The sequence below is a fragment of the Hippoglossus hippoglossus genome, chromosome 18, assembly GCF_009819705.1.
Source record: "Hippoglossus hippoglossus isolate fHipHip1 chromosome 18, fHipHip1.pri, whole genome shotgun sequence".
NCBI classification, from domain to species: Eukaryota; Metazoa; Chordata; class Actinopteri; order Pleuronectiformes; family Pleuronectidae; genus Hippoglossus; species Hippoglossus hippoglossus.
In genome coordinates this window covers 6,662,674-6,688,200 of record NC_047168.1, presented here as the reverse complement: position 1 = coordinate 6,688,200, position 25,527 = coordinate 6,662,674, and the positions used below count along the sequence as shown (strand labels likewise).

The 25,527-nt window shown below is 43.3% G+C and overlaps 1 protein-coding gene across 1 annotated transcript in view; it reads left to right on the top strand.

Moving 5' to 3' along the window:
- The first annotated feature begins 7,719 nt into the window (after positions 1-7,719).
- plcb3 (phospholipase C, beta 3 (phosphatidylinositol-specific)) overlaps positions 7,720-25,527 on the top strand; it is a 44,169-nt gene continuing 26,361 nt past the window's right edge. The window contains exons 1-2 of the mRNA XM_034569450.1: positions 7,720-8,317; positions 20,226-20,312. Of these exons, the coding sequence (XP_034425341.1) occupies positions 8,219-8,317; positions 20,226-20,312 (186 nt within the window). The 5' untranslated portion in view covers positions 7,720-8,218. The remainder of the gene's footprint in view (positions 8,318-20,225; positions 20,313-25,527) is intronic.

The following is a 25,527-nucleotide window of genomic DNA, read 5'->3' as shown; positions in this document are numbered from 1 at the left end:
TTCACGACTTTTTAAATGTCCTCCCAGTCTCAACTATGCCTGAGATGTTTACAGGGGAAAATGTCATGCCTACATTTCACACTTTTGGAAAAGATCAACCTTGATACTTTGCATCATTTAAAAACAGAGAAAAATGTGTATCACATGTGTGTGAATTTTTATTTTTCTGCTCAAAGATCACACACTGTACCGTGAGTGGAAAGGAGCTGCAGCGTCTGGATTCTGTTGTTTTGGGTTGCTTTTGGAATTTAACTTTTATGTTTCATCTAACAGGCTACACTAAGGATTAAAAATACTCTGAAGGTGTTTTCCATTAACAGGAAGCCAGTCACATTTCTACACACGATGTCCATTGTGTTGTAACAGCAGGGAGCCCCCCCCCCCCCCCCACACACACACACACCCTGGCTACGCTGGTTAATAACAAGAGATTTAATCGTAATAGAGTGGCTTAGTGAAGGAGGAGGCAAAAGTCAGCGACTTCCCTCCATGTGAGTGTGTGCTTTCGTGTTTTCATGGTGTGTGTTTGTGTGTGTGTGTTCAGAGTGTTTTTCTGTGAGTGTGTATCATTTTAATGGACAGCCATGGCAACAAGACGGAAAAACCTGAATTATTCAGTGAGCATGTCTGAAACTTACAGTTGAGTTAGCACAGGCGGACCGGCAACACACACACCCACCCACCCACCCACACACACACACACACACACACACACACACACACACACACACACACACACACACACACACACACACACACAGACGTGTCTCCATGACTTCAGAAGACATCATATTGACTGACATTGATTTCCTGAAGACTTACTCAAACCTTCATCATGTAACTACTTGCATAACCCTAACTAACTGAAACCTAAAACTAAACCTTAAAACATGTCTACACTTTAAAATTTAATGATTTACTTTCTGGAGAATTGCTTTTTGTCTAGTCCCTATAATGGTCCGCACAACATGATACCTGAAACCCACAAACACACAACTAACTTAAACATTCCCATGCTCTTTTTTTTCGATATACAAATACTCTTTCACATGCCACACAAAAGTAATACAGTTCCCATTAAACCAACCACTTGACAAAAGCCTCACCCTAATGTGTCACCAGTATATGCGAAGCTGCATGTATCTGCATCAGGGATATTATAGTGTGTCAACTCCACGTCGGACACCGACCTCTGCAGAGAGAGGTCAGGGTGATTTTAGCTTGTAATATTAAATCTGTGGTGACCTTGGAGACCGTTTGTATGTACGTGTGCAAAAGTCATGTCAGGGGCTCGGGTAATCTCGCTAAGAACCTCAAACTTGCGAGCTTATTGGAATCTACACAGAGAATAAAGACTGGACATTGCTGGGGGACTTAAGCACCGTGGGAGGCCTGTACAGGACACAGAGCCGACACAGACCCCGGTGTTGCCTCACACTTTTATCAGGAGCTTAGCTCAAGTGAAAATGAGAGGTGCATGATTCTGACGTCTCTCCATCAGAAGTGAGTTAAAGAAGATACAAAGTCCTCTCTTTGCTCGACAACATCGTGGTGTTTGTATTGTTAGGTACTTATTTACTCAGGTATTCTCATTTTCTGTCGCTCCTTCATTCCCATGGTTAAAACATCATTATTAAGAAAAACATCCTAAAATGTGGAATAACAGTTTAAAGTCTAGGGTTTGTTACTGCTTACAAAAACAAAAGTGGCTTGTCACTTAACCTGAGGTCTAAAGATGTGAAATGATGAAATATTGCCCCACAAAAAACAAAAAATCCAACTTTAGAGAAATGTTCTTTATTTTGTTCATGCCTGAGCCCTTTAGTTTGGGAATGTAGGAAAGTAGTTAAAACTGGTTTAACAAAACGCTACTTATACGTAATTGCATCATTATTGAAAACTTAAAAGTGTATATAGATGATAACATCAATCTCAGGGGACATTATTTGCATAATGATTTGATAATAAATTCTATTTCACCTATTTTACTTCATTGCAGGAGTTTTTTTTTATAGTTGCATTGGTACTTTTACTTGACGTGATGTGAGTACTTCCTCCACCTGCGGGCATGCTGCAAATGAACGTGAGGGGAAGGGACAGATCCTGTTATGGACTCTCAGTCTCTACTTCCTCCTCCAGTATGAACACATCACTCCGAGCTCAAATCTGTTCTGAATTCATGGCTTCCCTGGTCTGTTCTGATCTATTTACTGTATGTGTGCATATGGACTAATGGAGCTGATAGATACTAAGATCGCTCTGCTTTTTTCCCTATAAGGGATCAGGAGTTTTCCTTCCACATGAAGGCGCTGTTCAGCCAATTCCTCTGTGTTTTCAGTTTGGTGAGAGGACAAAAAAAGAGTTTAAACAGCCTGAATGTGACAGTTATTTCTTGGTACATTTATACTACCCTGCATTATATTCACTTTGGAAGACAAATAAACAGTCTCCCGCTGTTTCATGTTTACCCATGTGTAAGAATAAGATGATATTTATTTTGTCATTACAGAAACACTTTTCCTCTCCTCTAATACACCTGAGGAGACCACGCAGCACCTCTGCAGATTCACTGATAACAGAAGATGACTGGAACCAGGCTCGGAGTCAGGGAGAGGCCACACACATGGTTACCTAACACACCACCAGCTGGAGGGGTGCCAGGGAGGAGGACGAAAGATTCTCTACATTTATAAGTTAGTTTCCGACAAAAATACACTGCTCAGACGCACTAAACAACTGCCTGGCAAATCATATCAACTCTAAATCTAGCTGTTTGCTTGTGGACAAGTCGCCAAAATTGCCCCACTGTGCTCCAATAAAACACTGAAGGCTTTGAGAGGGAAACATGTTGATCCTCAAATGATATAAAAAGCGGTATAGTGGTTAGTTTCATTTCTGCAGCAGCCGTGAATAGACCTTTGCACCTGTTTCAGTGATATTTAGCAGGTGAACACACCTCTACAGTGTTGGACTGACATTTCATTAACTGTGAGATTAATGAGCGTCTGTCAAATCCTGTCAAGTCCTTCCTGCTCTGCTGGAACGTCTGCTACCAAAGACACTCTCTCTGTCGGAGTAGGCCTAAAGCAGACACTGAAAGTTATGTGATCATAGAAAATGATCAGAAAATCAAAGAATCATATTGAAACACCGGCTCCTCAGAAAATGTCAATGTGGAGGCTCTAAAGACACAGATGAACAGTGACCTGATAATGTTGAAACACATGAAGTTCAAACACACAGAGAATATAATTAATCATGTTCTACGTCAAACCCTGAAAAGGTAAAATAAGGATAATACAGTTAAATTTGATTTACAACAGTATCATGAAACTATTATAATTGCAATTAAATATTCTAATGAAATATTAGACCTCCACAGACGTCTTGCGGAGGGCACCACAATGGGCCTCACTGAAACAAAACAAACTCTGTAAAACTAGAGTGGCTCTCAGCAGAGTGCCTCCCTCTGCCACGGCCCAACAGTCCCCTTATGAGACCACATTTAAAATCACTAGATCGAGATTTTTATTTGGATCCACAACAAATTTCTCCTGAATATCAGTCCCCATAAACATGCCTGATTCTTTTCATCAAGACCCATGAATTATTCTCTGGAGGAATGCTCACGATATCACAATGTATAAGAAAGTTACAATCCACAAAACGGAATGGAAACCGGAATGAAACATTTCATTCACCTTTGGAAACACGCTTAACACAGGTTTCTACTGGTGATAAGTGTGCACGCACGCACGCACGCACGCACGCGCGCACACACACACACACACACACACACACACACACACACACACACACACACACACACACACACACACACACACACACACACACACACAGGTGGGTTACACCCCCAGTGTGCTTGCAGCAGCTAAAACTGGCTAAATCCACATTCCTGATGATTGCACAATCCAGCCAGCTCTGAATGCAGGGGATGTAGTGAAAGGATATAACCACCAGAGAGCAGCATAGAATTGTGATGCAGCCACACAGAGGCAGCTGAGCAGTAAAAGCCAAATGGTCGATATTAAGTGATTCAGTTGTGGAAAAGACTAAAGTGATTTGGACAAAGTTGACAGTAATGAATGGTTCTCTCATGAAAGTTAATCGTGTTTTTAGGGTCATATCCGTCCGATTCGTCCTCATGCATTTTGCCTGCATGATGCCCACATGACAGTTTTTCTTCCCAACACATTGACACTAACCCTGAGATGTTAAGGAGACAGATGGGTCCCGTCTCCAGTGACCTGTCAGTGATTCCAGGTTGACATCTCAGGAGTAATCTGATGAAGTTTTTTTTTTGCTACTGTTGACTGAGTCAGGCCGTTCCCATTAAAGCTAGTGTGTGCGCGTGCGTGTGCGTGTGCATGTGTGTGTGTGTGTGTGTGTGGAGAGACGGGGCAGTGAATATGCCTCTGTGTCTGTATACAATGTGTCTTTGTGAGTCCCTGGCTTTGCGTCGGAGAGAAAGATCTGGCTGTTACTCAAGAGAGAGGGAGAGAGATAGAGAAAGAGGGAAGGAGACAGATATTGAAGGGAGGGAGGAGGGGTTTGAGGTCTTCTCTTTTCCCTGTGTCTCCGTCCCTCACTTCCTTCCAAGTTTAACCTCTGTGCTCCCCTGCTTTTGTCTCCTATTCAAACAGAGTACGAGTCCTTTTTTTCTGAGCTTACTCTTCTTCTAAACTCCTTCCTCCTTCTCTTCACCTCTGCTTTCACTTTTTCTTTCGTTCCTCCTCACCTTTAATTCAAACACTTAGATTTTCCCTGTGTACAAAACAGACCAAATAAAGTGGATTCCTCGCTGCAGTGAACCACAGCCTGACCATGATTAGATCTCATATTCATTCCAGTGTGGTTTGTTTTTCTGTTTAATGATACTTCCTTTAGCTCTACTTGTCCTCTTTCTCTCCCTTTCTCCTCAGCTCCATCCCCCTCTTTCCTCCTCCCCCCCCTCCCCCCCCACCCCCTCTCCTCACTACAGCTGTGTGAGAAATACATGGCAAAGTTCATTCATATCACGCTTTCACAACTGGTAGACTCAGCGTGCTTTCTGTTCAAATGCAATCAGCAACACGTGGCCTGCAATGCTCTGCTACAGCAAATCTGTGGGACAACGTGTACTGTTGCTACAAAATCTAGTATAATGTTCATCCTCACTCCATATTTATGCACATGAGCCACATTATGTCACAGAGGAGAGGGACACCTGTTGGAATGAGACACGGCACGGGGAAAAACACAGAGGAGGGACAGGGCTGGTTTAGATGTAGCAGAGATGAAATAGAGAGAGAGAGCTAAAGAAAGAATGTATTTGTCAAAAAAGAGAGAGAAGGTAAGAGTGGTGTGAGTGGAGGACAGAGGCAGTGCCTAATGACACCACAGGTGCCTGCACTTCAGATGCAACCCAACATAGTGTGTCTCTCTGTGTGTGTGCGTGTGAGTGTGTGTGTGTGTGCGTGTGCGTGCATCTCATTATGCACCGGAGAAACACAATATCCCAGCTTTATGCATGTGTGCCGCTCCGTTGAAAGTATGCATATGCATGTTTCCATCTTGTTTTTGTTTGTTGTTACCTGAGAGGTTGTGTGCCTGTGCGTGTCTGTGCCTGTGGTTTGTCGAGATCAGATTAATCAGCGAGTCTACTGGGACTCAGTTACAGCTCAGTTATCCCCAAACACACACGTAAGCACACAAACTGCTCTGCTGCTAAACTGTTAATGTATCTTCCACCTCCTGAGGGTCCAGCAGGAGTACGGCACTTCCTTCACACAAATATGAACGTGTGTGTGTGTACAGTGAATAATTTCTGATTGATTCCTGTGCATTGTTTTATTATTTCCTCCTGCACTCTATGGTTTTGATCAAGGAAAAACCAACAGTAAGTCCCTCCATCAGTCAGTCAGCAGGCTGCAGCATAGCAGACATTCCTGCTGGGTGTAGTTAGGGGAGTCGGAGAAGGAGAGCGGTTGCCAAAAAATCTGTTGCTCCATAGTGATTTTTTTTTTCTTTATGAGAAGCCCAAGTTGTAATGTTGCTTGGCAGTGGGATTTGGACAGGATTGGACTGTAGCTTTGGAACCTCCTTAGCTCTCACGCTTCTTAAAATCATGATCCGCTGCTACTGACACGGGCGGAAAGTTACCTGATGACTTCCTCGGGATGACTTCCTGAGAGCCTCTAGTCTAGATGATTTCCTCTTTATATAATTCAGATTTCACATCATCATTCATACAATATGACTTTAATCTCACAATCTGGCTGCCGGAGTAGCCCTAGCACTTACGGCCTGTCGCTTTGAAATGAACTCTAAGCAGATTAGCGCTTTCCAATAACTGTGATAACGGCTAACATATTTTTTAATAACATTACCGACTGCAGCAGTAATCTGTCACTGTCAGCACCAGGGAAAACAACTCAAAGCAATTAAAGGTGATTCAAAGACTTAAAGGAGCCCTTTGATTACGCTCCTGCACAGTCCAAGAAGAGCAGATATAATGCGCCAATGGTTAGCAGCAGTTCCCACCAATCTCCTCCATGTTAGCAGATGGGACATGGGCTAAACTCAAAAGTGAGAGAACATCAAATACATTTTCCTTAAAGATGATTTTTGTCATTTAAGGTAGTTCTTATCACACTGATGTATGTCCAAGTGTTGTGAATGTGAGTGAAACGTCATGATTGACAGCTGAGACTGCCTCATGATTGGTCGAGTGCTCCATCGCTCGGTCGCGACTGTACAGACTCTGGCTCCAATCGAGCAAGATGGAAGTGTTCATGTCCGGGATATTTTGGCTTCAATTCTGGACAGTGGGAGGAAGCGGAAACTCTACGTCAATCTTTATATACAGCCTACACTTGAGTTTCATATCTGCTGAAGGCTGTGGTGCCCAAGGGCTCGTCAAATAGGCAACCCCCAGGTTTTAAAGGTCAGGTTACTCTTGATGGACACTATTGCTCAGCTGTAGCTATAATGTCTTCTGCAGCTCTGAAGGAAGTTTTTCAAAGTTAAAAAGATTACCCTAGTTGTGTAATACAGTTGAGACAAAAACGTTTCATCAGAAGCTATTTGCTGAAAAGCCTGTTTTACACATGGAGGTTTATTCAGGTAAAACAAGCGATAACAATGTGTGCCACAGAAAGGGTAACACAAACTCTTAGCTTATGTTACAGGTCGGGTTCAGACACAATAAACAGACTTGGTTAGTTTTCTCTTGGGATTGTTCATGCTCGGAACGAAAAATGGGTCCCACGCCACACTTTACCATGGAAGTAGGGTCTAATGAAAGATGCATGATGGGAAGTGTGGGAGCTGACCAAAAGTCAGGATATTCTGACCTCTGCTGCTTTAATATTGACTTTTTCCAAAGTTTCCTGGAATTCCCCTAACGTTATGGAAGTACAAATGTTAATTTACTGGCTCAACCCTTTAAGTTCCAGCTCACCGTTTGATTGCATTTGGAAAAGTGTGTGCAGAAATTTAACAAATTTGACACATGTGCCCACTGCAGTATCATGTTCATATTAGTTGTCAGTGTAAGTCTGAGAAGACAGACAAGCAGGCAGGCAGAGGACTGAACTAAAACACACCCCTTCTTCACAAACTCTGACAACCCTCCTCCTCCTCCTCCTCCTTTCTCATTCACTCAGCTCAATCTGACGCCGTCTCTCTTTCTCTTTCTCTCTCGCTCTCCTCTTGGAATCTTCTCCGTTTTCCCCCCCCTTCGCAGAAAACATGCAGGGAGGAGAGGAGGAGGAGAAAAGAGAGTGAGGAAGCGGAGAAAGTTGGTAGGGGAGAGGAGCAGATGGGAGGAAGGAAGGACAGGATCGCTCGAGTGTCGCGACTGATGAATAAACAAACATATGAATCAAAGCCTAGAATAAAAGGGGAGTTATAGGCGCGCCGCCGCGGTGCGTGGACGCGGACAAGATAGCGGCGGTGCGCGCTGGAGCAGCCGAGTCCTCAGTGGGTCTGACTCCTCATGTTCTCCGAACTCTCGGCGAGGCTCCCTCAACTTTTCGGTGTCTGAAGAACTTTCCCCCTGCGCCTCCGCGTCCCTGCCAGCACCCTCTCCCCGGAAAAGAAGACACAAGGACGCCGGCGGAGGAAGGAAGAGGGGAGCTTCTGTGTTCCCTCCGAGGAGTCCAGCTCGCCGCAGCCGGAGTTTAGGCGTCGGCGCCCGGGCAGGCAGTCCCTCGCCATGGCCGGGGCCAAGCCGGGAGTCCACGCGCTGCAGCTGAAGCCCGTGTGCGTCCACGAAACGCTGAAGAAGGGAGGGAAGTTCATCAAGTGGGACGAGGTGAGGGGGGACATGTTTGGAACCGGTCCTGAGCTCAGAAAACAAAGGGTTTACTTTATTGAAACAAGCCAGAGTGTTGTTTATTGATCCAGAAGTGCCCCAGCCTTTGATTCAAATGCAACATGAGGCGTGACAGCCTGTTTCTGACAGTTTAGGCCCGGTGTTGTGAAGTGACACGCGAGATCCGTGTGTGTGCGTGTGCGTGAGTGAGTGAGAGATGAGTGCGTGCGGTGTGCAGGTGTGTGTGTGCGCACTCACAACCCTGCCTCGAATACAGGTGCCCCACTCTATTTGCGTACGTGCGTGCGTGTGTGTGTGTGTGTGTGTGTTTTAATCAGATAGAATTCCTCTGTAGTTGCCAGCAGCAGTGCTTGAATGTGTTGTATTGTGTTGCGTTCTTGTCAAGCCGGTTTTCTTCAGGCTCAGGTTGAGCTCCCACACTCTCCTTTCTTTCTCTTCTCATCTGTCCTTCTGGGTTTGTGCCTCCATTCCTTGGTGGACTATGGAGAGTATAGATAACACCTCTTCAACTGGGTATGAGGAAAAGTCTGTGTTTATGGCACAAGCACAGAAATGTCACCTACTTTTTTATAAACTTAATGAACTTGTTCACACCTACACCGAGGTTTTAATTGTTTGTACTTTGCTCTACTGTTGCTTCCGCGTTTTGCTTCAGAAGCTGTCCAGCCACCCTGGCATTCACTTGCCTGTGTCATTCACCATAATAAAGCTGGTGAGATCTTTTCCCAGTATAAACACTGACCTTGTCAGGACCAGTAGACCTCACAGGGACCAAAGCTTGGTAATAATAATAATAATTTTGTATTTCATCTTTCAAACCAACCGCTGCACAACGAGGTCAAATAGATAAATCCAATAATACAAAACAACAAAAGCAACAGGCAAAAATAATATAGAATTAAAAAAAATTCAGACAGCGAGTGATATAATCTAAAATCAAGGACAGAAAAAACTATAATAAAACAGCATTTAAAATGAATGGCAATAAAAAATGATCAAAGATACAATATTATCATAAAACAACAACAATGAAGTGAACGCCATTCGGTAAAAGTAAGTAATGAGGCAAAGGTTAAGGTTAATGTTAGGGATACGGTTTTGGTTTGGCTGTCCACAATGAATGGAAGTCAATGGTGTGTGTGTGTGTGTGTGTGTGTGTGTGTGTGTGTGTGTGTGTGTGTGTGTGTGTGTGTGTGTGTGTGTGTGTGTGTGTGTGTGTGTGTGTGTGTGTGTGTGTGTGTGTGTGTGTGTGTGTGTGTGTGTGTGTTGCACAGATAGGGGACAAGGCCATTCTGCCCTCTTCTCCACAGAGAAAGTAGGTGTGTGTGTCCATCAATGATTAACTCCGAGGCTGATGAACTCTAACTGGAGGCCTGTGTCTTCCATTTGGAAACCCCTGTTGTGGCTTTACAACAGAGATGCATCCAAGATGTGCGTGCCAGCGAGTGTTCATGTGTGTGGATAATCACAATCCTTCAGGGTGAAGTCTGTGTACTTCTAATAAAGGTGTTACCATAACTTTGCAGATATCTGGTCAGGTGTTTTGTTTACACTTGCGCGCCCACAAAACACACAGACGTTCAAACTGCTGCCAAGGGCCATTAAGAAATGGACAACTTAAGTACTTGGAAGTAAATAACTTCTCAGCAACAGAGCCCCACACATTGCAATAATGACGTGAATGCGCATGTGTCTGCACTAGTGTGTATGTCTGGCCTCCAAAGACGGGTCTTGTCACGCAAACAGTGAATGCCATGTCCTTTTGATTTCCTTTCTCTCGCTCTCTCTATAACATGCACACCAGCTCTCTCTGTCTCCTCTCGCTCGCTCTCTCTCTCAAAGGGAATTCCCAGGAAATGGTTATGCTGGTGATTAAGTGTGTGAACACTTGAAAACATGTGCCATCTTTCTCCCCTTCTATCTTTCATCCCGTCTCCCACTTCTATTTGCCGTTTTTCCTCTAGAACACACAAACGTTTTATGGAGGATAAATTGAGAGAGAGAGAGAGAGGGATCAAGTTTAGGGGAGGAGGATCGTGGGAGAGATGAGAGAGAGAAAAAAAACCCACATTTGAGTCGGGCGGTAAATGCCAAAATGCTCCATTGTTGTATATGAAATAAAAAACCATGGCTGAGAAGATACAGATTTGATCTCCAGCCAGTTGGTTCTTTACTCTCCTCGAGCTGAAGTGAAAGGTGCAGTTCATTCAGTGCAGTTATCCTGCTCCAGGAGATCAGATTCACATCCTCTATAAATTCTCAATGTGACTGAAAACACTGCTTCTGCTTGGCCTGAACTTAGAGCAAACTGTACGGTCCACAGTGTGGTAGACGTGCTGCCATTGAGATTATTATCTCACTCTTACATCCTCAGTAGTGGTAAAGCATTTAGTTATCAGGGCTATGGATTTTGATCAAAGAAATCTAACTGAGGCTTGATATTTTACAGTTAATCCAAAATCTTTATTATAGATAAACATAAATAAAACATTAAATATATTATGAGTATTTCACTATGAGCTGAACAAAACAAACAACTAGAAGAGGCAAGTTCTCATTTCTGATATTTTATGGACTCAGCAGTTTCTTTACCTGTTAATCCTCCTGCTACTGTCCCAAGAAGGACGCCTCTACTTGTCCCAAACAGAAGCTTATTAAAAAAAAACCCCAGCATATTCAAATCTTTGAATCGAGTGACATTTTTGAAACTTTTTATTTCTGTACAAATGGTGCATAGTTCTAAAATGCATTTTCTTCAGAAGAGACCCTGGGGACACTGAAAGTTATCTATTTCAAATGAAGCATGACTCAGTGCATTTCAGCCAAATTGTGCAAATAATAACCAAACGACTTCTATAAATAGTTTTATTCTGACATTGCTTAGAATTAACTATAGTTGATATTCAAGATGCATTGATAACCTGATCAAACTGTGATCTAGTAAAACCCTTAGAGGAGGAGCGTTTGTGTAGGAGTAAGTTCGGAGGTGAATGTTGTGATGGGAACAGAGTGGTTATTTTAGATAATCCCCGATGGGCTATTGTCACAAAATCTTGGTATGTTCCTTTAAGGACTTAGCAAAGTGAGAAAAAGAATTAGGACACACACACACACACACACACACACACACACACACACACACACACACACACACACACACACCAGAGGGTGCCTCAGGCCAGTGCTGTTTGTTTACATGAAAACCCGACTTTTGACCCCATCCCTCTCTTTCCCCCTCTTTCCCCCTCTTCCCCATCACTATGTCCGTCTTCCACGTGGCTTTATTCCTTCATCTCCTGTCCTCCACCTCCTTTCCTCTTGTCCCTTTATAAATCATGCTCTCTTTTTTCCTTCCTTCATTCATCCTCCTCTTCTCCCGTTGCCCATACTCGTCTATCATCCAGCAGCCTCTGTCGTCTCTTCCCCTTCTTATCTGCTGGTCTCACAACAAAACCTCTGTTTCTCAATGGCCTTGGGAATTCTACTGTAGGACCATCAACTGACACATGCACACACTCACACATAGTGACTCATGTAGGGGGGAGTAGGAATGCAGTCTAAATTGACCCTCTTTCTCCTGCGCTCCGGCTTGTGTACACATGTGTGCTCGTATGCATGCGTGTGTGCGTGTGTGGTTGTTTTGTTCTGGGTGTGTGTTTCAACGTTGAACGACTTCCTGTTGGAGCTTGTTGCGAGGCTCCGGAGCCCAACCATTTCCCTCCCTCCCTCCCTCAGCCGCTGCCGCTCCGCCCCGCCCTCTGCGGCCTCGGCCACAATTCAATTTAGACAAATTCCGACTGGAATTCAGTTAAAATTCCTCCTAAACAACCAATTAAACAAACACAGACAGACAGTTTGTCTACAGAGCAGCCTGGCTCTCTGTCAAACGTGCCTCGGAGTGCTTTGATACGAATCTTAAAAAGTACACAGAAGTCAAATAAATAATCACCCTAACCGATAGCGTTAACATTTGCCTGCTTTGCCGAGTGTTTGCATTATTATTATACAGTCTGAGACCACTTTTCCAGCAGCTTTGCACACAGTGCAAAGCTGCTGTGCTGAGCATTGTGCAGGAAGGTTCTATCAAACCAAGCACTTTCTATCAAACCCCCCCCCCCCCCCCCCCCCTCCACATTTCTGTACATGATTTGTTTACGTTCAGTTTGCACAATTACAAGGAAAAAAAGGGGGTTTTGAATAGAGTCGCCCAGCCTCACAAGCTGCTCATTAATTTGATGGAGCTCTGGGTATCGAACATCTTTTTGAGATTAGAGGTTTTGGCACCGCTGCAGCTCCCCTGTAACGTAAGTGAAACATGACGGACCATAAAATGTCAAATTTCAGGCTTGTTTCCTGTCATTTGGCTGCGATTGTTTCGTCAGGACCTCAGAAAAGGAAGATCCAGGCTACACCTGAGGACGCTGGGGATATTGCCATTGTGCACCAGTGTTTATCAGTGGCGTGTTGTCAAACCAGACCGACGGTAAACACTTCCCCCTTTTCACGAATGACCTGAAGGCGTTTTCTGAGCTGCTGTTTTCATTACCCCCATCAAATCTAAAAGATGAATAAGCACGTTTGTGTATCGGACGACAGCCACAAGCTCCCAAGCTGCACTTTGTCCCCTCTGGGCTCAGGAGGACATTTTTATATCAGAGGGAAATATCTCCACACTGCTGCCAGGTTGTTGAATGAGTCGAAGTGACACAGGCCTCTGTCAGCTCCTCTCCACAGTCAGATGTGTGTTACAGCAAATTTCAACTGGGAAGCTGTAGGCGTTTGAAGGGACGATTGTTTTTTTACAAACAGCAATTCAAACAAACTATCAGAACTAAGATGAAACCCATATTCTTCCCAAAAAGGAGATGTTTTTCTTCGCTTTGAACTCCTCCATGCTAGCGTTTCACTGGGGTGCTGTGAAATAACCCCCTTCCACCAACTCATGATTGTCCCCTAAGGCCTTGAGCTGGACTGAGTCGCTGAAGTTTGCTGATTTATGTCAGAAAATTCCAAAATTACTTATCAGTGCTTGTTATATGTCAGAAAATGGTGGTGAATGTTGATAAGTTTGCGAAAAAGCGCAGCGAATTGAACTGAGACAACGTGAGGTTGTATTTGTTTTTAAATGTGCAATTCTGGACAGATAACACAGCGTTGGCGTGCAAAGACCTTTACACATCCCTTATACCCTCTTACAAATGTTCTTCCTGTATATTTTGTCGTCTGCATGTTGGGACGTGTTGAGCAGCTGCTTATTTGCTGTCTTATTTTTTTCACTTATGGCCTCCGACGATACAGACACTGCAGCAGCCTCGAAGGATCACGAGCAGGGAACAATAACCAACTCTGCACTGTTCACGTGTTCGCATTTATTACGTGCACTAAATTTGATATATGAGAGTCCCAACACAAGGCAAGAAGATTTCATAACAGCTTGGAAAGCACTTTACACCTAGAAACGTGACAGCCCATTTTTCAAAAGGAAAATGTCTCTTTCCTTAGAAATGGATCTCTGTCGTAAGTAGATGTGCTTTGTCATTTAGACCTTTTACAGGAAAGCACAATGGGCTCCGCTTTCATTCCGATTGTGCATGTGAGCTGGTGTTTTTATAAACTGGATAGCTTAGTTCCAAGTTAGATACACAGAAGAAACGATGTCTAAGAGATGAGAAAGAGGAGGAGGAGGAAGGAGAAAGCTCGGGCTTCTGCGAAGTTGTGACACCATGCCGAGAAACACCGCTGACATCCTGACAGAGTGGTGAGAAGCGAGGGAGGGATGGATGGAGGGAGGGAGAGGAGAGAGGTGGGAGGTCAACCACAGCCACATGTGAAGTGTGGGCCTGACATCTGGACGGCTCCATCTCCGCTCCGGCTCTGTTCGCAATTTCACCTCAATTTACTACACATGTAGCCTCATTGGACGTGTGTAACCTACATGAAATCATTGTCATCTATCCACCACTCTCTCATCGTCTCTGTGCTCGTGTCTGTCTGCTTCCCGTCTGTTTCGATTTGCTTCCTGTTTGACTTTTGGTTCCCTTTCTGGTTTGCTCTGACCTGCTTTTGTTTAAGCTGTGAAATAAACCCCCCCTTGTGTTAAGAATTACAAAAGATGAGATTTGTATCATGTATCAGGTTTTAATAAGGTGCAGCAGCTTGGTTGGTATTCGTCCTGTCAGTTGAGGTTGTCAGCCTTTGCCACTCCATGTTTCCTCTTCGTTTAGACAGAAAAAAAAAAGAGAATTTAATCAACGCGTAAGATTGTAGAAAGGCAAAAAAGGAGCGAGGCTGTTTGGGAAAAATGTGTTGGGCGCTCTCTCACCTCGCTGACTTGCCAGCTTTTACCCGGGTGTCATGTTTCCATCACTGCCGATCGGAGCCGATTAAAACCTGTGTCTACAGAATCATTTGACCTGGGAGTGAATGCCAATTGTATCCATTCCCATTGCAGACAAAAGCCAGATGTTAGTGGATGTTAGTGGGTTCTTTGACCAGTGGATGAGGGCCAGTGTGCCGCAATGCAGAGGTGCAATTCAATTTTTTGGGGGGGGGATTTTTCTTTGACCAGGCGCATTTTATTCATTCTTAACACTCAGTTTTGCTATACCATCCAGTAACACTTCAAATTCAATTTAAAATTCAAAGCAGGCAAATGTTTCTTCTGACTTTTATCTCCCTCCTTGTGATGCACTAGCTAATAAGTGTGAGATTGATCAGGAAGGCTCAGCGTTCACCATGCGGAGACGATAATATTGCACAACAAAGTTTCCTGGGAATTTCTAACTCGGGCGTATTGTGACTTGGAGCACAAATCAAAGTATCAGACTAAGAAAAAGGTAGGAGGTTGTAATTGCAGGGTATGTCTTTGATTACAGTTTATAGACGGTGCCTTTTTGTATAATATTCTATAGCTATAGCGTTTTTCTCCCTCTCTGGCCCCACTCCTCACTCTTTCCTCTCCTCTCTCCAGAGTCCAAAGGTTACCTACTGTCATCAACTTTTACCATGTTGCCAAAGCAGCAGCTCAAACACCCTCGCATTGAGTGCACGCTGGCCTTCTTTTCACGCACACACACACACACACACACACACACACACACACACACACAAACCACTCCTACAAGCTATCACTGAACACACACACACAGCAAGGCCGACCAAAGGTACACTTTGAGCGGTCACTTTTATCAGTTTCTCACTAATGGCTCTCTGACTGATAGTCTACTATATAACACACACGCACATCAATTTGTGTTGATGACAGGATGTAGGAAGAGAGAGATGTTTGTCTCTCTACATGTTTATGTTCTAATAGATTGTGATTTTCAAGAAGTCTCATTAAGTAGTGGCTGCCTGACCTCGGGTTCAGAGGGTGGTCTATCGACCGTGCATGTGTGTGAGACGTTGCGGTCGGGTAATGAGGCTCAGGGCATCTGGAGGGGGTCTGGAGTGGGAGACAATCAATCAATTAAGGAGAAAGAAGGTGATGGAGAGAGTGAGCTGACATGGAGAGGAAGAATGAAAGGAGAGAGGGAAGTGAGACTTCAGAAGGTGCCTACATATGGTGGTTAATTAGGGAGTGGGGTGAGGTCCAATTATAGACCATACCACCCACTCTCAAACAGAAAACACACCGTAGGGTGCATGTTCATGGTAAATAAGGTGTTTGCGTGTGCTAATGATTTCCTGTTAAGTTTTCTGACATTTTACACTTAATTTCAACTGCAAACTGAAGTGACCTTTTGTGTTCTAAAAGACACTTGTGTGTGTATCGTTTGTTTCAGTTGTCAGATCAGAATAAAGGTAGAGAGGCGTAGGCTACTTGAGCCCATCCTTTTATAATTGTGCCTAAATTGTTGTTGCATTATTGCATGATTTATATATTTAATCAATCATTAAAAATGTATTGACTTAATTCAAAGAGTGTATAAATCTATCATAGACTTCTGTGTGTCAAAGGCGAAAGGCAACACTAGAAAGTAACTGGCAGGTATGTAAAACTCTGCAGGCGTGACATGCAAATATATGGAGTCATGCTGGTGTATGAGTCCTCATCCCTACGGCCACAGAGCTGTATGGGTGATGTTATATTACTGGTCACATGAGTCTGTAGATCACAGTCCTCTGGGTAAGTGTTTGTGGGTCCGGTTCCACTGGAATTCCCCATCTAAGTGTTATGAAAGTATCGACACTGGATATATAGCCAGTCGGTCCAGTCAATTTTAATTTTACAGCTCTAAGTCAAACCCCATGTGATCCCAGGACTCTTTTAATATAGGAGAAGGTCTAGAATGCATTTTATTACATTATTATTTACAGAAACTCAACATGGCTCCACGAGCAATTAAGCTCTGACTGATAGTGTCAAGGAAAACATTTCCTTTTTAACAGGAAGAAGCCTCGAGCAGAAATGGGCTTGGGCGGCCATCTGCCTCGCCCGGCTCAGTTGAGAAGGAGAGTGAGGGAGGGATACATGTAAATACTGTATATTATAATAATCACTAAACACTGTTTAAATGGCAGTATCTAATTCTGACTTTTGGCTTAATCAAGTTATATAGAATATTGTTGTCACTGTAAACATGCTTGGCAACCTGCTCAGGTAGATTATGAGACCCTATGTATGGTCAACACTGTGTTCCAGTTATAGCCAGCACTGCAGGACAGCTGTGTCGACTCTGTGTGTGCAGGAGCAGACAAAAATACAAACACTATAAATTGATAAAGAATATTCACACTTCTCATGCTCTGTATTTGTTACTAATGCACTTGTACATGTAGGCCAAATATTGGATAGAGCTAATATTTGCTCCTCTGGGCTGTGTATGAAAGGACGTTTTTTGCAGGAAAAGCCACTCACAAATCCAAAATTATTATTAAAACACATACAGGCATTTGTTCCAGTGTTTCCAGAAACAAGAGGAAACCTTGTGTCACCCTATCGAGGCTCACTTGAGGCCATTATGATGACATTTGAACATTCACATCGTCATCACATAAATCATCCCTGAGGATATGATCCAGATATTTGAATTTGTTCAACACTGTGAGTGAGCGTGCGGTTCAACATAAAAAAAATTATCAGAACAAAATGTATATGCGATGAATTCTATATCTCATAACCACATGTGGGGCTTTCATCAATCTCCAGGTGAACTCCAGTGTTGAATCTGAAGTGAGGCTTTAATATTGTAGTAGAATTCAGTGCAGTGTGTGGATCTACAGTTACAGGTCTTGACATTTACCAGGTACCAACAACACATGTCTGGTTTGAATGGGTTAAACTCTGGGTTGAAAGCATTTTCATTATCATGCAGTTAAAACAGGATTTCATGGGATGTGTTTCTCTGGCGAACGTGACCTTATGACCTCCATGTTTCTTGCTATAGATTGTTTTCGCTGTGCGAGTGTGCGTCTGAGCACCATGAACTCAATTTTATTTAAATGTAATTCTTCTGTTTACAAGCTGTAAATAATTGAAGTTGAATGGAAACTGGCCTGTTGAATGGATTAGGTAAATTCAATTTGCCAGAGGAATGTGCATAATGTAGCCCAAACCATTTTGTGCATGTAGCATTTACTACCCAGTAGTTCCAAACCAGGACTACCAAGCCAGGTATGATGATATGCAGATGTTTTGCTGTTTATGCATTTGATAAAAAGCACAGTTATCTCTGCATATAAGGTTTTGTAGCTGGTTCTGTTTGTATCACTTTGGAAGTGGGAACATCTGCACTATTTGCAGTTCCTATTGTGTGCACTTCTGTTGTCTCAGGGAATTAAACCTTGCCGACGCAAGATAAACAGACACGAGCCAATGCGGCTGCAGATTTACGAGCTTGGGTTTCACTGGTTTCAGGTTTGGGAGATCTGTTCGGCGCTGACATCTGACATCAGGTCACAGCCGTGAGATAATCACAGCATGAAATTGGAGTTGGCCAGTTTTCCACTGGTTCCAGCAAGTGAGCCCTCCTCACAAGCTCAGTCATTTACAGTAGCTTCCCAGTCGACCACACGTTTGAAGTTCTGCCGACATTGCATCACTGGGTTTTTATACGAAAGCATCTTTGTAACTTCATTGTTGTTTGTGCTGCCGAGTCACGTGTCAAATTAGACTCTGTACGTTTACCGGTGTTTATAAAGTTGAACCGAAGACTTGAACTGCACGCATGTCTTCTTCTACCCCTGACCTTTTGTTTCTCTTTCTTTTTCAACCCTCACCCTTTCTTCAAACTCCACTCCTCTCCATCTTCTTCCCATCCTCTCTTCTTTTTCCTCTTTTCTTTTCCTCATCCTAATCCTCCCGCAAACTTTTTCTGTGTTAGCAAACCTCGGAGCCTAAACCTAAGGTACGTTCAAACTTTCCCAGGAAATGGAACAGAGGTTAAAACCATGGGGACTTCTTTTAGGAATAAGTCAGACATTTTGTTTGTTGTTTGTTGGAGAAACAGATAAGTATCATTTGTTTGTATTCCTTAATGGTAGCATCAAGGCTGTAAAGTAGGGCAATAAATCAAATCAACTTTTATTTATATAGTGCCTAACGTTAAACTAAACAATACAACAATACAGCAATACAAAGAGCAATCAAATATATTGATAAAATACATAAAAATAGAATGAAGAATAGGATTAAATACAATAACAAAACAAAATCTAACAAGCACTTTCGAAAGCACACAAATGACTTAGTATGACATCAATTTACTTGACATCATTTTGATTAGGTTAAACAACTAAGAATGCTTTTGGTTTGTTTTACATACAACTCCCATTTATGGCATGATTATTAACAATCACTAGATATTTGTATCAAGTAATTTAAGCCTTGATTATTATTTCATGCGGATGATAACAATTTTAAATGGTCATGTTTTAAAACGTGAAGCTATGACCATTTGTACATCAGCTTTGTTGAAACCATGTGATCCTCATCCAGCCCACATCACATAAGAGTTAGTGTGAGTGTGTGCTCAGTGGTGCGGTGTTTGTGTGTAGCGTTCTCCTCAACCTTTCTCTTCTGGTAGTATGTTTTGGTGGTTACGTGGGCTGCCAGACACGACCTTTCTCACTTTTTCCATCAGATGTTGTTGATGATGATGCTTCATGACGACATGTGCTCATGAGTCATCTGTCACTGTAATAAGAAACTATCTGGAAAAGTCCGGACGATGTTTGCTGAACCAGAGTATGACTGCATAGCACTGTAATTACAGAGCCTGCGTGCGTGCGTGTGTGTCGTCATGGCTTCTTGTGTATGACTCCATGATGATGATGCTAATGACATGTTGATGCAGGCTGCTTTGCCATTATTATGCTGCACATGAATGAGAACTTCACCGTGGCCTAACTGTGAGTTCTGAAGCATCAAAACAGCTGCTGAACAACAGGTGCACACAAGCCCAGTATCCCTGTCTGTCTGCAATCCCATAATGATAAGGCCCCAGCCTCTGCTTTTATGAGTGACCTATTTCGCACCACGCTGTCTTTCAATATGGACACAGGAGACTTATAGATACATTTAGATGCACCACAGAGTAAGTTGAGGCTGTCACTAATTCAAAACTAGTTCAACCTCAATCTGTTGTGAAGGGAGTCAGTGCTTAAAGTAAAAGTATGGTTTCATACAACCTGGGAACCCCTCCCCTAATATGAGCTTTAAATGGATTGACAGAGGTTTACTTCTATCCTCAGTTTCTCCATATTTTGTACATCCCTATATTGAACTCACCAGGTTATTTGCATATAGACACATTGCAAAAACAGAAAAGTAGTCAGACGGGACAGAAACGTGTGTGTGTGAGGGAGAGTGGGAGATGTTTATCTGTCCGTTGGATGGATCTTGTGTATGCGTCCTTCTAACAGCTCTTTTTCTCTGGTCGTCTAGGAGCCAAACAGCGGGCATCCCACCCTGGTAACCCTGAAAGTTGACCCAGATGGATTCTTCCTCTACTGGACTGGAGGGTCCAACCTGGTAAGACACACACAGACACACACACACTGGCAGGTCTCAAAGTAGGCCGAGTATCTCACAAAGTAGAGGAGATCAAATCTAAATGGATGGCTCTAAAGCAGACCACAGTGGGTTTTTAATGCGCCATGTTAAGTGCGGATATGTATATCACACTTGTTCTTTGTTTGCTTTAACTCTGCCACTTTTACCACACTCCATCTTCATCCGGCTGTTTGGTCTCTCCCTCCTCTCTCTTTGTGTCTTCTTGCCTCTTATTAGGATTTTATCAAGTCCATTAGTTCGGCCTATGTGGGTTTTATCAAGTTGTTTTCCACCCTCTCCTTGTTCCTGCTTCTCCCCTGATGTCTTTGTGGTCTTAATCCCTTTTTCCCCTCCATCTCTCTCAATCTGTTTATCTGTCCGTATATTTCCCATTAAGCATCCTTTCCTCCTCATCTTGTCCTCTCTTCGGCTTCGTAAGCCATTAGTGTGTTAATGTTTTTCGTTTTCATTTACTGAGGAGATGTAACTAGTCACCAGCATTTCCAGATTTTGATTGTTGTTGTGGTTTTGAAGTGCTATTAGATCTATTGAGTGTGTTTTATCACGAAGTATCTTTTATTACCACATTTTAATTGTCAATTTTAAGAAAGTTTTCATGAACAATATATATATATATATGTGTCTCTCATTATCTCTGTGTGTGTGTGTGTGTGTGTGTGGGGGGGGGGGGGGGGGCTTGGTCAGATCGAATGACATCACATAGCTGCTCAATTAACTCCCCATCTCACCCTCACACACACACACAGTCTCTCTCTTTATTTCTGGCTGTGTATTTATCCAAAAGGCACGTATGGAATGACCTGTTGATGTATGATAATATTTTGGAAGTGTGTGCAGGCGGCATGTTGTGTGCATGCGTTGATATATGTGGGCCAGAGCACACGTCACCCTGTCCGTCTGCACATGTGTCAGCATGTGTTCATGCATTCATATAACACAGTCTTTAAATACTCATTTTATACTGAGATCGTGTGTGTGTGTGTGTGTGTGTGTGTGTGTGTGTGTGTGTGTGTGTGTGTGTGTGTGTGTGTGTGTGTGTGTGTGTGTGTGTGTGTGTGTGTGTGTGTGTGTGTGTGTGTGTGTGTGTGTGTTACGATAATAGGCCATTAGTAGCCCGAGGTGCAATAGTGACACTGTTTAGCAGTCAATTGTCTTTTCATTATACTTGTTAGACGTCTCTACACTCTCACTGCAAACAGCTTTATTAAGGCACATTACTGGAAACGAGGTTGTTCACTTGTCACATCACGTATATATGACCAGTGTGTTATCTATGGAAACCGTCCGATACAGAAAGAGAACACAGCTCATCCTTAAGAGTTCTCGAGCAATATTTACCATCACTCCCCTCTAACGACCCCATGTTGGTGCACTCAAAACCTTTTTATTTTTACACATGAACTCCTGAGAATGTCCACAGAACTGGGGCCAGACTTTCTCGGGAGTTTGTCTTCTACGTCTATGGCAACCTTTTTTAATCCTGAGATGTTTGTGTCCTTTTAGTTTTTCCAGTTTTGCGTCTGTCACGTGTCAGAAATGTCATCGACAGCCCCACTCGCTCAAGGACGATTATTCGGACATTATACAGTTTTGACTAAGGGGCTAACAGGGGAAACTCAGAAGAAAGTCTGCAGCCCGTCACTCGGACACTTGCCTTCTCACATACAGCCCCTCTGGAGAATGTCAGGGATTCAGTGCATGTCTGAAAGCAACTAAATTAGCGATTTTATTGAAAAGACGTCAGGTCTGGGCAGGAAACACAGAAACAGTCACCTTTTAACTAGACTGATTTGAAAGACGAAACGAAACGGCAAAACGTAACATTATATACCCGACAGTGCTCCCTCATTTGCTTTAGGTGCCACAATATTTGACTTTTCTTCCCCTGCTTTTCATCTATGTTAATGTTGGCACGACTCAGCTAGATTATGTTCACGATTCTTACCTCAGTAGTGGGAATGCAGCTCGCCGTCGGTCACTGCCGTAAAAAAATTTGAATGTGCCTCATAACATCCAGTAATCCAGTAATTGGAGGGAAATTGTGGGTATTTTATTCAAATGCTAAAAAAGACAGTGTATATATTGTTGCTTTAACGTTTTTATTCTCAGGCATTACTGTGGTGTTTTTGAACTGCGTTTCCCAGAGGTCACAAGTCAGTCAAGCAGTGTGGCTGTTTTCTTCAGCTTCTCTGTGTATTGAGTTTCTACAGTGACGCAAGTTTGAAACTGGACAGTAGACGTGGAAAACATGTCGCCCACAAAACCTCCTTTTGACGCTTCTCTGCACCGCTGTAAGATGAAAATAAGTGCACCCAACCATCTGTGGCTTTAGAGCGGTACTGTGTCAAAGAAAAGGGAAAATGAACACCGCTTCTCCAACAATAACTTTATTTATATAGCACCTTTCAAAACCAAAGTTACAAAGTGCTTTACCACGACAAAAGATGCAAGATTCACAGATTCTAACAGTCAAAATAGTATGAAATTGTCAAAGTAAGTCTTAAGAAGAGATTTAAAAGAATATACCGAGTTTGCCTGCCTGAGATCTCCAGGCAGGGAGTTGCAGAGTTGAGGATCCTGGACAGTGAAGGCCCGCTCACCTCCAGTGATCAGTCAAGATTTTGTAAACAATAGTAGGGCCCTGTTGGAGGATCTCAGGCAGTGTTCATGGTCATGGGGGGTTAACGAATCACATGTATAGGCAGGAGCCGGACCATTCAAAGCTTCAAAAACATCAATCCTTAAACTCACAGGTAGCCAGTGGAGAGCAGCAGGGATTAGTGTGATGTGGTCACTTCTCATTGTCCGCATTGAAAACCTCTAGTCTTAATAACAACTGAAAGTGCTGTACACGCTACAGGTCACACTCACACACTGTCATACATATTCATACCGCACGTCTAGAACTGTTCTCCTTTATGGCTTGGAATGCATGCACGTAGTAAAAGGAGACATGAAGAAGTTTAACGGCTTCCACTATGGATGCCTCAGGAAAATATGCCGCGTCTTCTGGCCTATTAATAAGCGAAGAACGACATCATCAGGTATGTCCTCAGAATGGGGAACTGTTACGGCCGAGCTGAGATGACTCTGACATGGGAGAGGCCGGACACGTAGTCCTGGACAGGCCTGGATGGAGGCAGACTGTTGATGCCTTACGCCCCTCAAGGAGCGAAGAGGATTAAGAAGACAAAAAGGGCAATTTGGGGTTCATATACATTTTGACATGTGCACTGGATGAGCCAAGGGTTCAAACCACCGAGCTTCCGATTTGTGAAAAACCCGCTTTAACCCCCTGACGCAGATCCACAGGGGTTTTTGAATTCAGCGTCGTGGCTCCCCCAGGAGATTTTTCTTTTTCGAACCAGAGCTGAAAAGAAAGAGGACATGGCAACACAGATACCAAGCAATCATTAATGAGAGCAGCTCGTACGCCTGGATGACAAGGGCATTCTGGATGGAACCCATTTTCTCTGAATAGAGGTGCCCAAAAATATTTGATCTCCGGTGTGGTTTTTATTTTCGCCGCTCTGGTCCTCTTATTACTTTTAGATGTAAATGAGCTTTAATTTGAGGGTCCCTTCAATCTGGGCTTGATCTGCGTCGGTCCTTATCTCCAAAGCAATTTTTAGTATCCCAGCAAAGACGTGCAAGGACGTCCAAAACTCTGCAACCTAAAAACGTCCAAAGCACTTCTGCAACCGCACAGAACTTGAGAAAAGAGGATAGAAAGTACTGCTCACTGTATGAAGGGCGAGAGGGACGCAGTACTGACAGTGCATTTTATATAGGACAGGGATAAATATGGGTTTAAAGCTCAGCCCCTGTGGATTTGAGTTTTTAGGGGACTCAGCTCATGGAGGAGAAACACACTCTCTATCTCCCCAACTACAAAATGTGTGCAAAGTTAAAAGAGAAATATGACTTATTAAAATAAAAGAAATGGGCATGTAAACATTTTCAAACAACCCCCTTGGAAATGCATGTTCTCTTCTCTTCCTCCATCCATCATTGGTCTATTAGCCTCATTTTTTCCCCCTCTGACTTTATTTGCAACACCTGTCTCCCTCTTTTCACCTTTTTCTCTCACACTTCTTTTACATTTCCTCTTAAATCTGGTTTATCTCACTCCCCTAGTGTATATCAATCTGGATATTCATCCTCCTCCCATCTATTTTCTCCCCGCTCACTTATCTCCATCTGTTTCTTGTCACCTTCTTCTCCGGCCTCACTTTGTTTAACATTTTCCTTTTAAATATGTTTTTACTTCTATTCCAGTCTTTCATTTGTCTCTGTCCTTTTTGTCAGAACAGGATTTCTCGACCTTTTACTTAAACAGTCTTCTTCCTGCTCCTCCACTCAGCTCCATCCCTCTCTAATAATCTTCCACATCTCTCTCTCCCTTCCTCCACACTTCTTTCCTCCCCTTTTTACAGTCAGTTGTCTCCCCCTCAGACCTCTGACAAGTCTGTGTTTGTGAGATTTTCCCATAATGCTTGAGTCATTGGCGATAACTACCAACTGCCGCTGACACACACACACACACACACACACACACACACACACACACACACACACACACAGTGGCTTGGCAGCAAATCGATGGAGACACACCCCACCACACACCAGTCTCCACTGTTTTTCTTTCCCACCCGCTCACTGTTCTTTCTCTGTCCGCTCTTTGCACTTTGAGATAAACTCATTGTGAACACGATCCCGCTTTTACTGGAAAGAGTTCAACTGAATCTAACTGAGCCTCACTCCTGGGATTTATAGAAGTTATAATTGGTGTTCGGCAGCCATAAATCAAGTGGGGTCCACAGGGGTTGAGAGTAATGACAGCAGGAGCCGCTAACATAACATACAGGCCCTGTCGAGTGTTAGTGTAACATGGTTGACACTATTTGATGTAGCGGCTCGGAGAGATAGTCTCCTCCACTGTGACTTTGTGCAGTCTGCTTAGAGCTTTGCTTCAAGTGGTATAGCTTTAGTTAAACAGTGCATAGTTCACCAGTTCCCAATCTGTGAAGCTGCTCATGTAACATAGACCCCTGTTTTTGTCAAAGAAGAAGAAGAAGTCAAAGTTTATTTGATCACAATGCTAACAGGGGAGAAACATGCTGCCTTGATCACATGTGTCCAACCGTCCAAAAAGAGATGCGTCAGCATAATG